This window comes from Arachis hypogaea, chromosome 4, assembly GCF_003086295.3.
Source record: "Arachis hypogaea cultivar Tifrunner chromosome 4, arahy.Tifrunner.gnm2.J5K5, whole genome shotgun sequence".
Lineage (NCBI taxonomy): Eukaryota > Viridiplantae > Streptophyta > Magnoliopsida > Fabales > Fabaceae > Arachis > Arachis hypogaea.
Genome location: NC_092039.1, coordinates 120,169,631 through 120,186,797, shown reverse-complemented (window position 1 = coordinate 120,186,797; position 17,167 = coordinate 120,169,631). Strand labels below are relative to the sequence as shown.

Sequence of the window (17,167 nt, the reverse complement as noted above, 5' to 3'; positions counted from 1 at the left end):
CCGGGAAGTCGTCTCCTCCCACAGCCTCTCTATGACCCGGAATCAAGCGGATCCCACTCAACTCCGGAAAACCTTTCCCGACCCGTCCGGTACCCGAGAAGCTACCGAACAATGCTTTCAAAAATGAAAAAACCTTTAGGCTCAAGGTTTGTCCTAATATGAAGGTATGTCTTGGATTTAGTTTATTTTGCTCTAGAATTTTCTAGGCATTTTGTTCTGTTTAGGTGCTATATGTATGTTTTGATGTTTGTGCATGTGTTTTACTGTTAAAAATTTGTTTTTGGGTTTTGGGATTTCTTTAAAGTTTGCGTTTTTGGAGTTTTGTTAACTTATGAGGGGTGTGTTTTTGTTTTTGGTGGCACATGAAATTAGGTGGAAGCGTCAACAAATCAGGTGGCTAACCAACACATGCCTGTGTACGATCTTCCTTCCAATATCTTTTGTCGGGTCATTAAGGTGCAGCTCAAGGCAGTGTTCCTTGATCCATGTTATGCTATGCTAATTTTTTGGTCCTTGGAAAGAAAAATAAATAAATAATGAATGAAAGAATTCATGTGCTTTCTAGTTTTTTCTTCTTCTTCCTTCCTTGTTTTATATTTTTACTGCTTGTTTTATACAAGTTAGCAAAGGACTCAGTACCACCTTTTGACAACATTTCATCATATAGAAGACTAATTGGGAGACTTGTTTGCTTGACAACTACAAAATCTGATATCTTCTATATTATTGGAAAGCTCAGCCAATGCCTTGACTGCCCGACCTTTGCGCACTATCAAGCTGGTCTCCGCATGCTCAAGTATCTTAAATAATCTCCTACATCCGGACTTTTCTTTTCAACGACTTTTGATTTGGCTCTCTTAGACTATTCAGATGCAGACTGGGCATTGTGCACAGACATACGACGTTCCGTTTCAAGCTACTATTTTTACTTAGGCGCTTCATTAATTTTGTGGAAGAGCAAAAAACAACCAACATTGGCAAGATTCTATTCTGAAACTGAGTATCGAGCTTTAGTACTAGGCACATGTGAAGCACAGTGGATCTCTTATTTGCTCTCTGATATTGTCATTCAACTCTTTAACCGAATCCCTCTATATTGTGATAGCCACTCTACTCGTTACATTGCAGCCAATTTTGTGTTCTACGAGCAAACTAAATATATTGAGGTTGATTGTCATGTTGTGAGAGAAAAATCAACTTCAGGCCTAATCAAGTTATTACCTATCTCGACAAAAAATTAAAATACTGACATCCTTACTAAAGCTCTTGCACCAATACTCTTCCAGACATGCTTCACCAAACTTGGTCTCATAGACATCTTCAGTCCTAGTTTAAGGGAAAATGTTAATTCTTAAGAATGATCTTTACTGTAATTTTATTTTTTTACTGTATTTAATTTTGGTTGTACCAATTTCACAAATCAAAACTTGCTTAGTAAGCTTATAAGCCATCATTTTATCTTAAAATGCAGCTTAAGGGAGAATGTTACTGATATGTGAATGTTACTGATATAAAAATATAAATATAATAGAATAAAAAATTAGTTAGACATTTTTGTTTAATCTCTAAAAGCTTTAGTTAGTTAGACTAAACCCTTTACACATGTGTATATAAAAAAACTTCACTGTATTGTTAGAGGTTGAGGATTCTAGCTCCATCTCATATCAATAGATGAATATCACTCTTCCCTTTTAAGTTTTAATCTTTGCTTTTATCTTCTCTAATCATATTTTATCAACGTTTGACAAAATTTAACCCCAAAAAAATATATTTTGACTTGTCACTTTTTTATTGGACAAAATATGCCAAATACAAAAATCACACTTCAAAAACATTATATAACACATTCTAAAACATTTTTTTAAAAAATTACTTTAAAAATAGACATTTCTATCCCTAAATTTAGTAATACTGCATTAATTAGTGCATCTTTTGACAAAAAAATTTTATGTACATGGTAAAAATTAAAATAAGATAAAGATTTAGATGTCGAACTTCGTCGCAAATATTTTGTATGTATTTTTAAATAATTATACCAATATTTTTATAAAAAATTAGATCAAATACACTATTTGTCTGTCGCTTACAAAAAAATATGAAAAAAAGGTCACAATTTATAACAGTTCACTGCTATTAGTTTGTTACTACATAATGCATTTGTTGTGTTCTCCTTCATGAAAATTCTAATCAATCGTTTATTTTATTTTAATTTTTAAAAATAAATAATAATTTGGTAAAAGAATTTGTATACATATATTTATCTTTTAACACACCATTATTAATTTTTCCAATAAATGCTCGACCCAAAAATTATGGGAATACAAAAAACTACTGCTCCACTAGAAATTGCTTTTGCATTTCTTCATTATTCTCCTTTCTTAGCTTTTTCTTTTAAAAAAAAAATATTCTTCTCTATCCATTAGAGATAGTGCCATAGTGCTAATCTTTTAATTTAAAGAATATTATAACCAAATTTTTTATCAATTAATCAACAAAAATACGGCTTAACTAATACAAACTGTCTAGCAACTAACAAGACGTTAATACATATAATTAGAGTTTAAAGTTTTGCTTGTGCCACTTATTACGTAACTATTAAATAAATGGTCGCTTAATTAGTTGTTCTTTTATAATATAAATAATCCAATCAATACTTATCATGGTTTCGTGGAGCGTAATTTTTGTCTGTAGGGTAGAAAAAGTCGTCGATATACTAATTTATGAGTATATGAAAAATTAATTAACAAAAAAAAATTTGAATACCATCAGTTAAATTATTTGATACAGCAATGATACATAGTCAGTATTATTTATTGTTTTTAATTAGTAATTATTAATCAATAATATTTAAAATACAAACAACAACAAACAACAACAAAGCCTTATCCCACTAAGTGGGGTCGGCTACATGAATCAAACAACGCCATTGTGCTCTATCATGTATCATGTCTACAGAGAGACCGTTTACATGTAGATCTCGTTTGACCACCTCATGGATGGTCTTCTTAGGTCTTCCTCTGCCTTTCGCCCTTTATCCATCTTCCATCTCATCCACCCTCCTGACTGGATGTTCTATCGGTCTTCTTCTCACATGTCCAAACCACCTAAGACGCGATTCAACCATCTTTTCCACAATGGGTGCTACTCCAACTCTCTCCCTTATATCTTCATTCCTTATTTTATCCAATCGCGTGTGACCACTCATCCATCTCAACATCTTCATCTCTGCCACACTCAGCTTATGTTCGTGCTCTCCTTTAGCCGCCCAACACTCCGTACCATACAACATAGCCGGTCTTATAGCGGTGCGATAGAATTTACCTTTAAGTTTTAAAGGCACTTTTTTGTCGCATATAAAACCAGATGCACTCCGCCATTTTGACCAACCTGCTTGGATCCTATGATTTACATCATGTTCAATCTCTCCATTATCCTGTATGATGCACCCAAGATACTTAAAATTTTTAACTTTTCGTAAGGTGTTCTCTCCAATTTTCACCTCTATATTGGAGTTTTCCCTTCTCAGACTGAACTTACATTCCATATATTCCGTCTTGCTACGGCTTATGCACAGACCATACACTTCTAGAGCTTCTCTCCATAACTCCAACTTCTTATTTAGGTCTTCCCTTGACTCTCCCATAAGGACGATATCATCGGCAAAAAGCATGCACCATGGCACAGGCTCTTGGATGTGCTCTGTGAGTACTTCCAAGACTAATGTGAAAAGGTATGGACTTAAGGATGATCCCTGGTGTAATCCTATAGCAATAGGGAATTCCTCTGTCACACCACCTTGAGTCTTCACACTAGTTGTGGCCCCATCATACATGTCTTTAATTGCCCGAATATATGCGATCCTTACTCTCCTCTTTTCTAAAACCTTCCATAAGACCTCTCTTGGTACCCTATCATACGCTTTTTCCAAATCAATAAACACCATGTGTAGATCCCTTTTATTACTACGATACCTCTCCATCATCCTTCTTAATAGGTATATCGCTTCAGTGGTAGATCTGCCTGGCATAAATCCAAATTGGTTCTCTGTTACTTGTGTCTCTTTTCTCAACCTCCGTTCTATCACCCTTTCCCATAACTTCATAGTATGACTCATAAGCTTAATCCCTCTATAATTTCCGCAACTTTGTATATCCCCCTTATTCTTGTAGATAGGTACCAAGGTGCTCTTTCTCCACTCATCAGGCATCTTCTTTGACCTTAAAATCTCATTAAAAAGCTTGGTTAACCAGTTGATGCCTTTTCCTCCAAGACCCTTCCAAACCTCAATCGGGATATTATCAGGTCCTACTGCCCTGCCATTTTTCATCTGCTTTAGAGCCTCTTTTACCTCGAAGTCTCGAATCCTTCGATAGTAGTCCAAGTTTTGATCTTCTTCCCTTGTGCATAATCGACCAAGGCTCGGAAGAGTCTTCTGTCCCTCATTAAATAACTCGTAGAAGTAGCTCTTCCACCTTTCATTAATCTTCTCCTCTTGAGCCAACACCTCTCCATCCTTATCCTTTATGCAATTCACCTGATCCAAATCTCTCGTTCTTCTTTCTCGGCTCTTTGCAATTCTATATATACCTTTTTCTCCTTCTTTCGTGTCCAAAGACTGGTAGAGACCCTCATATGCTCTTGTTCTTGCTTCACTTACAGCCACTTTTGTCTCTTTCTTAGCCGCCTTATATTTTTCCCAGTTATCTGCATTGCGGCATAAAGACCACTCTTTAAAGCATTCTCTTTTTATCTTTATCTTTTCTTGTATACTCGCATTCCACCACCAGGACTCCTTATCTCTTGGTCCTATTCCTTTAGATTCACCAAAACTTTCTTTTGCTGTTCTTCTAATAACTTCTGCCATCTCCCTCCACATCTCTTCCGCGCTTCCATTCCCATCCCACCTTGCCTCTTCTCCTACCCGTCTTAGGAAGCTTCTTTGTTCCTCACCTTTCATCCGCCACCACCTCGTCCTTGGGTTCTTCGTATAATGTCTTTTCCTCAACTTTTGCTCAACGCGAAAATCCATGACGAGCACCCTATGTTGTGTTGTCAAACTCTCTCCCGGGATAATTTTACAGTTAATGCAAAATTTCCGGTCGACTCTCCTCAACAAGAAGAAGTCGATTTGAGAGCTTGTCATGCCACTCTTATAGGTTATAAGATGTTCGTCTCTCTTTTTAAAACATGTATTTGCGATGAGAAGATCAAAAGTTGAGGAAAAGTCCAAAATAGTTTTACCCTCGGCATTGATCACCCCGAAACCATGGCCTCCGTGAATACTCCCATATCCAGTCACTTCTCTCCCAACATGGCCATTTAAATCTCCTCCTAAGAAAATCTTATCTCCCAAAGATATGCCTTGAACTAAACTCTCTAGATCCTCCCAAAACCTTATCTTGTGTTGTTCGTCCGAACCCACTTGCGGTGCATAGGCGCTAATCACATGAAAAGCACCTCCCTCCACCACAAGTTTGATAGAGATGATCCGATCTCCCACCCTCTTGACATCAACTACGTCCTTCTTCCACTGCTTATCCACAATTATTCCAACTCCATTCCTATTCTTCACCTTTCCTGTATACCAAAGTTTGAAACCAGAAGAATCCAACTCCCTAACCTTTGCACCAACCCATTTCGTTTCTTGTAGGCACATAATGTTAATCTTCCTCCTTGTCATGGTATCCACCACCTCCATGGACTTTCCTGTTAGAGTGCCTATGTTCCATGTCCCAAATCTCAACCTTTTGTCGCTTCGACCTTTACCTTTTCCTTTGTGAACTAGCTTATTTACCCTCGTCCGTTCACGAAAACGCGAGAACCCTTGCTCATTTAACACTACATCCGGGCACCGATGCAGCGGCTCTTGCTTTGACACCGTACTCGAGCCATACGACGCGTTACTTCCGGGTAACGACCTAGTTTTAGCGCAATAATGTCTTTGATTCATGTCATGGGGGGTTCGGCTATATTTTTACGTTGGTTGCCGAAGACCTAACACAACCCTCCTCCTTTATCCGGGCTTGGGACCGGCTATGTACCGCAAGTGTAACATAGGCGGAGTTAATAATATTTAAAATATTAACTAAAAATATAGTGTTACACTATTGACTAAAAATATTGACAAATATAAATTAAAATTATGACTCTTAAACTTTTGTCTATTTAATAATTCAATATGTATCAAAATGTTTTTTTAAACTTATTTTCTTAGTACAGGTGAAAAAAAAATTCTTAATCTACATGCCTAATTAAAATTGATCATTGGAGAGTAACACTTACATGATGATTCTGGATTAGAAAGTTTTCATCATATTTGCATTAAAATTTAAAAAAGTATTTTTGGGTTACTAATTATATGAACATTTTTTAAGGTTTGGTATTATAATAATTTAACAAAAGTTGCTAAAAATGTTATTCCAAAAGTTTAAGTGATTAAATAGAAATACATTAATAGTATATTTACTACGCATTTTTAATTACATAAAAACTTCTTTTTTGAAATGCATGTGTGACAATATTCAATTTTTTTATTTTTAATTATAAAAATTTTGATATTATAATATAAATTAAAATTATTTATCTCAACATTTAAACAATTAAATAAAAACACATAAATAATCATATCAATGTAGATTGTGAAATAACATTTTTTTTTGGGGTGTGTATGCTTCTGTAAATACTAAATACAGTTGTGTTGGTAGGGAAAGATTCTTGCGTAGAAGAAAGTCAATAAACTCTTCATTAGATTCATCTTAGTTTGTTTCTTTTTTTTTGGATAAAATTAATTTTATATAAATTAATAATATTTATAATATTTTTTTAACATAAAACGTGCCTTATTTCTTTGGATTGTACTTTAACGGGCCGTTTGGTTCAAGAGAAATAGAGGAGAAAGAAAATAAAGAGAAAGAAAATGAGTGGAAAATGAAATTTTCATTGTTTGGATGATCCAAGAAAATTAAGAGGAGAAGGAAAATATAGTGTGGGGCCCATTTAAAAGTTTTTTCTCCAACAATGAGATGAAAATGCATGAAAATAAAGTACATAATGGTTTAATTACCAATTTGTCCTTTATTTAATATAAATTATAATTTTATATAATATAGATAAGGATATTAATGTAATTTTATTCAATATAACTTTTTCTTTTCTTATTTTTTCTTTTATCCAAATAAAAAAAAGTTTTTCTCCTATTTTCTTTCCATTCATTTTCTCTTCATCCAAACAACACACACAAAAATCTACTTTTCCTCTCATTTTTTTTCCTTTTATTTTTTTTTCTTCCATTTTCTTTCCTTTCATTTTCTATTTTGCATCCAAACAATGCCTAAAGTTTGAAAACTGTCCATTACTTATTGCATTGGCATATATGATTATTTAAATATAAAGTCCTCGAGTAGTGTTCAAGTTTGTAAGTGATAGGTTAGGTTTTTTATTATTTTATTTTTGGTCATAGGTTACGGTGTTTAAAATGGACATATCTCTGGCATAACATTTAAATACTATTTTGCATAATTCCATTTGTCTAAACTTAGATTTGTTACATAATTAAAATAAAAATATATAGCATACTACTCAATTATTCTAAACAAAATTTTGTTACATTTGTATCTTCTTTAGTTTTAAATTTTTTAAAATCTTAGTAGGCTATTAGGTTTTATGTTTTATCCATAAAAACTTATTAGTAGTTTGTAAAATTTTTTAAATGATTTGTCTATAAAGATTTATAAACATATAGAGATCAGATCAGATTCTTAAATAACCATGTCTCTGAATAATTTTCAAATGATTGCTTTATCCGTTAAACGAACTTGTTAAATATTCTAAAAGTTTAATTATTTAATAAGCGTTTATACATATATACTAGTATTATTAAATATAATTATTTTAGGTAAATACTTGATCAATAATAATTTATATTTATATTTAAAAATTTATACACATAAAAAATATATAATTTATACTTATATTTATTAAAATTTATACACATTAGTTAACACAATCTAAACTTACATTTACTAAAATTTATATATATAAATCAGTAAAATTTATTTATTGAATACAATTTAATATTTGTGTTACCAATTAATAACCAAAATTACCAAAATTTTATCAAATTTTTAATGAAATTTTTATAATTAAAATCTTTAATTAAATCTACTAACCGTTTAAAAGCAATTAAATATTGTAAAAGTATTCTCTAATTTATTTAATTTCTACAAAGATGAATTTTTTTTTTGTTTTATTTTATTATAAAATTCTATCTCTATTTTTGTATTGTATTGTAATTATAAATTTTGTTTTAGTTTTAAAATTGTTTGTCAACTGAAAATTAAGTTAAAACTCATATTTTTTATTTTTGTTAACATTAAAAACTTTAAAAAATATGAAAAATAAATTATTTTTTATTTGTATTGAATTACGATAAATTAGTCTATCAATCTATCATTTCCATAAAATAAGACATTGATATTTTAGACTCATTTTTATTTGTATTGAAAACTTCTACCTCCTCTGAAATAACATCTGCATTTAATTCTTGCTGCCAGGGTAACCTCTTCCAAGATCCAGTATTTCTTTATGCCCAAGAAGTAGAGATTCTACCTTTACTAACGAGAAACACTCTAGATTTCTAGTCTAAATTGAACAATAGTGATATTCTATGATGCACCAACAAAACAGTGACATGAATACAGAATACGAAATGTTATAGAATATATAAATATATATTTTAAATTTTTATAGAATATAGAGATATGATATAATATATATAAATATAATTTATTTTTAAATAAATTATAATAATATTTTATTATTTTATTGATATTAAAATATAAATTAATTTATTTATTATTTTTTAATTATATAAAATATTTAAAATATTTTTTATTTTAATAAATAATAATATATATTATTTATAAACTTATTTTAAAAATATATATTAAAAATAAAATTAAAAAATGTTAACACATGATTATATTTAAATGTGTCTAAAAATATTTAAAAATATTATTTTTATTATAACACGATTAAACATAAAAACACCTATATCGAACAAATATCAATAAATATTGTATGTAAAATATATATATTTAACATATAAATATAATAATTCAGCAAAATATTCGTACATAAAATATGTATTTTTCTTAAAGACTATCTAGTATGACGTGTACGTGATCTTCTAATAAAATTAAATAACTAATTATTGATAACAGAAAATCCACACTCCACAGCCTTATATATTTATCTTAAGTTACCCAAGGGCACCAAACTTTTTAATATTCTTCAGTTTTTTTTTCGATGGAGCAAGTTTTTGTATGCCCAAAAGAACTAAGCAAAATATAATTCAATGTGAGTCCAAATTTAATCAGACAAAGCACAACCTATCAAACATATGTTGAAGGAATTGTTCATATGACAAAAGAAGGCAAGACATAACACCGAGATCCTGAAAGCCACAATAATGTCTTGTAAGACGAAATTCTAGCAAGGGATTTTTCAAGTCATTCATTTTCCTACAAGGAATTATTGTCCCTCTACCGTTTACAAGAAATTATAAATTATAATAAAATCAATTTCACCCCTAATTTTTTAAATAAATTTTAGGTTTATCTTTATATATTCATTAGATATTTTGTTTATTTCGTTTAGCATTGTATCCAATTAAAAATTTTGTAACTATTTTTGTCCCATTGTTTCAATTCAATTTTATTTTAAGTTTTATAAAATATCATATCAGTATTTATACAACTATATATCATAAATAGTGATTTAAGATTACAGGTGATATTTATTATTTAAATGTTTGATTTTAATTTATTTAAAATTTTATACAAGGTGATAAAATTTAATTGATTCATTCAACAAAGTAAAACTATCTCTTTAAAATAAAATTGATCTCATTTCATCAATTTTCTTCGATGCAAAATAAAATTTAGAACTGTTTTACTTTATATACACATCAAATTTAAAATTTTTAAAATACTCCATTAAAATTTTTTTAATATTTATTTTATGATTATGTTTCCTACTCTTAATTAAACTATTGGTATACCAATAGGCGAAACAAATGTATAGAAGTTAACTTAAAATAAATTTTAAATATTAATAATAAAATTGATATAAATTGACAATTATGTTAAGAGTATATCAAAATCAACTATTAAAATTAATTATAAATGTAAACTATATATTAAAATATAAAATATATATTAAAAATGATTCAAACTATATATATATATTTATACACAAATATATAATAGTTGATTTTGGTGACCAATTTTAACATGCACATAATATTTTTAATAAAATAAATATTTATTAAAATTTATAAACATTAGAAAAAAATATATATAGTAACCAAAATTCATGTAAAATTAATAATTAAAAATTACTAAACATTAATTTAATCAAATATATTAAATTATATAACACTTTTCAACTATTTCACCGTAATATAGTTCAATTTTTTTTTTTATCATACATCCTAACACACACCCCTTCTTTTCTCCTCATGAGTTTTACTTTAGTCATAGCTAGGATTTGAATCCTAATATACTCTAGCAAAACATACATAAATGTTATTAGACCAAGTCTTGCAGTGCATAGTATAATTCAACTTAAAAAGGGTAGCTTACTAGAATGTGGACTCCCGCACGTTTAAAATTACTGGACACATTTCTTCCACGATTTCATCCTGGAGTCCAAAAGCATTATAACCAAAGATATTTTGTTTTCTGTGAATAATATGGCCTTATTGGCAATTACATTATAGACCTTTGTGCATGTGTTTGTAGTTTGAAATTTACTTTTCCTCTCTCTTTCTCTCTTATTTATACACACGTTCCCAACAAGCAAGGGGCATAGGCAATGAATCAGAGTAAAGAGGGTATCAAACAGAGAAAAAGATGAGTCCTTTTTCACGGGTTCTATCTACTTTCTTTGCTCTCATTATTGTCCTCTTCTTTCTCATCAACACCACCACCATCTCCTCTTCATTATTCACCAAAATCAATGCTTTCTCTCACTTCTTGGCCACTTTTCACGGCAAAAACAACCACCACTACTCCTCCAATGACCAAACAGATCAACCCAATCTTAGTCTACGGAGATCCACATGGAGGAACCCTTTCATTGCCTTCAAGGGTATAAATGACATTTCACCCTCCTCTGTTTTCACAAAGAAAAACATATCAAGAGCAATCTCCCCAGATATTGCAAAGTGTGGCCCTGTAGAGCTACCTCCAAATGCAATAACCCTACCATATTGTTGTCCAATTCTACCCTCACCCTTAAAGATCATAGATTTCAAAGAATTTGCAAAACCAAATGCTCCTCTTAGGGTTAGAAAACCAATCCACTTGCTAGATGATGAGTACATGGCCAAATTAGAAAAGGGCATTGCCATTATGAAATCACTACCTGAAAATGACCCACGTAATTACATACAACAAGCCAAAGTCCATTGTGTTTATTGCAATGGTGGTTACCCTCAAAAACCCCCCTTCCAAAACCTAAAGATTGACATCCATAGATCATGGCTTTTCTACCCTTTCCACCGTTGGTACATCTATTTCTTTGAGAGAATCTTGGGGAATCTAATTGGGGATCCAAATTTCGCTGTCCCATATTGGAGTTGGGATTCCATTGAAGGCATGCAAATGCCAAAGTACTTTGCAAACCCAAACTCTTCACTTTACCACCACCTTAGAGACCCAAGACACTTACCACCTTATATCGTTGACCTTAACTACCACGTCAATGCTGAATCCACTACTCAAGATCAACAAGTCAAATATAATCTTGCATTCATGTACAAGCAAATGGTTTTGGCGGATACTAAAGAAGTTTTCATGGGCGGTGTTTATCGTCATGGGGATCAAGCTCAGCCGGCCATTGGTTCGGTTGAGCTTGCTCCCCATAACACCGTCCATAAATGGGTCGGAAGGGCCGATCTTCCGAGCCAGGAAGACATGGGAACGTTCTATACGGCGGCCAGAGACCCCATTTTCTATCCTCATCATTCGAATTTGGATAGGTTATGGGGGATTTGGACTTCTTTGGATGGTGGTAGAAAAGATTATAGAGATGATCAAGATTGGTTAGATTCTGAATTTTTCTTCTATGATGAGAATCTGAATCTTGTTCGTGTTAATATAAGAGATTCTCTTGATACTAAGAAGTTAGGGTATGTTTATGAAGAAGTTGAACTTCCTTGGCTTAATGCTTCTCCAAAACCAAGTAGAAGCAAGTTGCAAAGGCAAGAAAAGAAGGCTTCACTTTTGGCATCATCACAAGATCCAATGACTACTACTATTACCAAGTTTCCTTTGGTTTTGGATTCTAAGGTAAGTGTTGTTGTTAATAGGCCTAAGAAATTGAGAAGTAAATTGGAGAAGGAAAGAGAGGAAGAGGTTTTGGTTATGGAGATTGTTGATTTGCATAGTGATAAAGATGTTAAGTTTGATGTTCATGTTGATGATGATGAAGAAATGCTGAGTGGGCCAGATAAAGCAGAGTTTGTTGGCACTTTTACAAGTGTGCCACATGGTAGCCATAAATCAAAGACTAAGTATTTGGTTGCTATATCAAAGGTGTTGGAGATTTTGGAAGCTGAAGAAGATGAAAATATTGTGGTAACATTAGCCCCTATTGTTGGAAAAGGTTTGGTCAGCATAGGAAGCATCATGGTTGAGTATATACCAAAGTAGATATTGTAATTATTAATAATTAATAGTTTGTGTTCTAAAAAAGGTAAAAGAAAAAGAAAGGAGGGGGTGGTGGAAGATGAAAGTGGTTTGATTTGTCGATCAAATCATGTGTTTAGTATATAATAAGTTCTTTAATTTTAAAAAGTTTTGGAAAATTTATTCTTTTCTTCTTTGTTCTTGGTGTATTACAAATTTCATGTATCATGGAAAGATTATTTAGGATTGGATTGGAATGCAAAGAAAAGTTGTGATTTAATTTTTGCATTTAGAATTTTTGTAAGTTTTTTGGGATTTAATTTCATTGCTTTTAAAAAATATAGAAATCTTATTAGATAATAAGGTAGTTATTGTTAAGATTCCGGTGTTTGATTTTAAATAGAACAATCATCTTACTATATAACAATTAGTCATGAAATTAATTATTTATATAAAATATAAAATAATACACACATATATAATATAAATTAATTTAGTAGTGTATAATATTTTTGTAAATTGAATTTATTATAAAAAAGATGATTGATATACAGTAAAATTAAACTAATATAAATTATTTTTATTTTTAATTAAAATTTTGAATAATTATTCATTCTAGATCAATTTAAAATACAGTTTTAGTAACGATATATTAATATAAAAAATTGGAAGGAGCATATGTACTGATGTACATGATTTTCGATTGTCATTTCCGTCGTCACAGAAAATTGTACGGAAGTAATTATAGTTCCATCTACTATCATAAATATATCAATTTCGTCTATTTGTAATATAAAATCATTTTCCCTTCTTCCCAGGGAATGTTAATGAATTATAAAATCTTATAATTTCTGCCATACCTAACCTAACCAATTTATCAAAAACCAATGTTTCGTCGATTATTCGATCATATTTTTGGAAGGTTATCAGGTGTACCAGAAATAGCGGTGTTCTAGTTATTTTAATCATTGATCTGAATTAAAAACAATATATATAATATATATTAATTAAAATCAACGGTTAAAATAACTGGAATACCGATATTTTCAGGTACACCTGATAATTTTCTCATATTTTTTAAACTTTATAAAGTATAGAAAGTACAATGTTTTATGTGAGATACGGATACTCACGTGATCTAATAATATTTCGATAAAATATCTCAGTCATAATACGGTACATTAAAATTAATATAAGAATTCTAATTAGACTTTTAAGAATATTAACAAAAGAAATATTTTATTCAAAAATGATAAAAAGATAATTTTTTATTTTTAATATATTGAATATATAAAGTTTAAGAACATTTAATTATTATATTCTTATGATATGTTTTTAAAACACAAAATAGTTAAATTTATAAAATATATGTTAAAACACAAAATAATATTAAAAATATATAAAATAATATATATTTTGATTAATTAAGTAAAAAGTTTTAATATATACATAATATTCTTTAAGAAAAAAACAAAACTAGTAGGTTCATGGTTTAAAATAGATGGTCACAATCTTAATAAATATATTATAAATATATTTTAGTAAATACATAATAATATATTATAAATTTTAAATTATGTATCTTTTCTATAGTATTTCAATTGATAATCTTATTAACATGTGTCTTGTTAGAAATTAGGCATTGAAATGAGAATGTAAGAAAATTAAAGAAAAAAGCCGGCGTGGAAGAAAATAATTTTTTTTGCTTGAATTATTATAACAAGGAAAGTTCTAAATGATGTGGAGGCCTAAACCACATACATCAACATGTGGCTTTGGAAAAAAGTAAGACCATTCAAGAATTTAATTTGACTCTTCCAATGGAATATGTAGAATCAGTTACCACGGTTCTAGTTTGAGTTACTCTTCTGGAATGAATTCCTCTGATATGTCATGGATGTAACAGCTTTAATTTCAAGCTTGGCAATTTTAATTTTTAAATAGTATTTCTTATTTTTTCTTAAGTATTAGTGACAGCAATTATAATTATAATGATTATAGTGATTTTAAAAATAGAAATAAAGAGGAATAAGAGAAAAAAAAGATAATAATAAAAATATTTTTAACAAAAAAATAAAATATTCAAAGTAAAAATAAGATATTTTAAAAACAGAATACCGTTAATATGTACTTTATTAGAACATGTTAAGATTATTAATAATTAAAATTTATTTATAAAACATAATAAAATTTAAATTTTAGTATATTTATTATGCATTTATTAAAACATGTTTACTGATAAACCCTTCAAAATATTACTAAGTACTAACGAAATTAAACTTACTCCCTAGGACCTAAGTTAAGGACAAGAAAATTCATTTACTCTCGTTTAAAGGTTGACTATAGGTGCATAATTTTTTAACAAATGCTTGGCTTCGTTGAGGCCACAAATTCACACAAGTGTATAGGAGATGAGTCCTCAAATCCCAAACATTCTGAATTTCCGATATTTTTTTTATTGTAGTAATCCGTAATTTTCGTTAATATTATAATATCTTATTATAATATATTGATACGAAGGATATTTAAGATAAAAGAATTATGAGTAATAATTTTTAAATAAGATAAAAGATAAAAAATAACTAAAAAATCGTAAATATGATTTCAAATAGCAGGGTGAAAAAATAATTAAAAATTATGAGCTATTATTTCAGTTTTTTTAATTTTAAAAAGTTTATAATTTATAAAATTATAAATTATGATTTTTTTGTTATACAAATTCATACTCATAATTTGTATTAGCTATTCACTAGTCATTATCATTACACTTGTAAAATACACCAATTTAAACTTATATTAGTATATTTCACAACTTTATCTATCATCCGAAAAATAATTAGCCATATATATATATATATATATATATATATATATATATATATATATATATATTTTCTGTTACTATTAACATATCCGTATAGCCACGAGTCCACGACGACACACACCTTTTCAAGTTGCTTACCTACCCCCTTCCCTCTCATCATACACACCACACAATATAATAATATTTATATCAAAATTTAGCAATAACTCATTTCTCTAATAGGACGAGTTACTAACTATAACTAGAATTATATACTTATATTTTATTTATTTTTCAATAGTTTTTCAGTGTACTAGTAGTAGAGTTGTTAAATTAATTACTTTAGATTTTGATTTTAAAAATTCAAAACTGTCATCATCAATATTCAACAAGGCATGGCACATGGGACCAGTGATTTGCACATGAGTATCTACAAATTACTTCTAATAGTAGCAAGTGAAAGATGACTACTCGTTCGCTTCTTGATATTAAATTAAATTATTAATTAAATGAGTGGGTCTAGCTGTTTTCTTTTGTGTTGTTTTTTTCTTTTTGATAAATTTTTCTTGGACTGATTATGTTTAATTTGTTCACATAGAGCAAATTGAGCAAGAAATTCGCTGGAGCCACCATTTTGGGAATAGGTTCTCTCATTTTTTTAATAATTAAAAAATAAAATGTGATATGTTATTATTAATTTTATAAATAGGATTAAAAATAAATATAAAAAATAATAAAAAATTAAAAATTATACTTTATATTTTTATTTTTTTAATAATTAAGAAGATTTATTCTTTATTAGTGTGATACCAATTTTTCGAAAAAAAATATATATTTTTTCAATAAGAAGAAAATTTAAATATATTCTCTATTTTTGTGAAAAAGTTTTCTAGTGTAGAGCTAAAGAACAAGATATAGAGGTGTGCTAAAGCAAGTTATTGGTAGAGCTGGGAGAAAAAGATAAAATCTTTGCGAGGTCTGAATGAGGGAGCATTTAAACATCTGAATGGCATTCCATCAACGTTCTGGTCAAGATCCAGGTTTACCTTCCTATCTAAATGTGACAGCCTCGTTAATAATATGAGTGAGAGTTTCAATGTTGTGTTAGTAAAAATAAGAGAGAAACCAATTGTGAGCATGTTAGAGGATATTAGGGTTTATATGATGACTAGATGGGCTGCAAATAGGGAAAAGGTTCTTAACTATCCAGAAAACATTATGCCAATGATTAGGAAGAAATTAGAGAAACGGGCAAGCTTAGCTAGGGACTGGAGGCCATACTGGTCATCTGCTAGTAAGTACGAGGTTATGTGTGGTCTAGATAAGTATGTTGTGGATCTGGCTGCTGGTGAATGTTCTTGCAGGAAGTGGCAAATGAGTGGGATTTCTTGTCCTCATGCCATCAGCTGCATCACCTTCAAGAGCCTTAATTTGGAGTCATATGTGGATGACTGCTACAAGAAGGAGGCCTACATCATGTGCTACCAGGAGGTTATATACCCTCTAAACGGCCTAGAGCTATGGGAGAGGACTCAATATGATGATGTCATCCCACTTCCATACAAAAAGCCAAGCCACAGACCGGTGAAGAAGAGAAAACGATGGGCTGCAGATGAAGACAACAGAAGCCAGACTCACATGTCACGGAGGGGAGAAGTCCAAAGATGCTCCA

General features: G+C 30.0%; 1 protein-coding gene across 1 annotated transcript; it reads left to right on the top strand.

The window, feature by feature from the left end:
* The first annotated feature begins 10,683 nt into the window (after positions 1–10,683).
* Positions 10,684–12,972, top strand: LOC112797622 (polyphenol oxidase I, chloroplastic). Its single transcript, XM_025840656.3, has one exon. It carries the CDS (start codon positions 10,914–10,916, stop codon positions 12,714–12,716), a length of 1,803 nt encoding a protein of 600 aa, XP_025696441.1. The 5' UTR covers positions 10,684–10,913; the 3' UTR covers positions 12,717–12,972.
* The last annotated feature ends 4,195 nt before the right edge of the window (positions 12,973–17,167 follow it).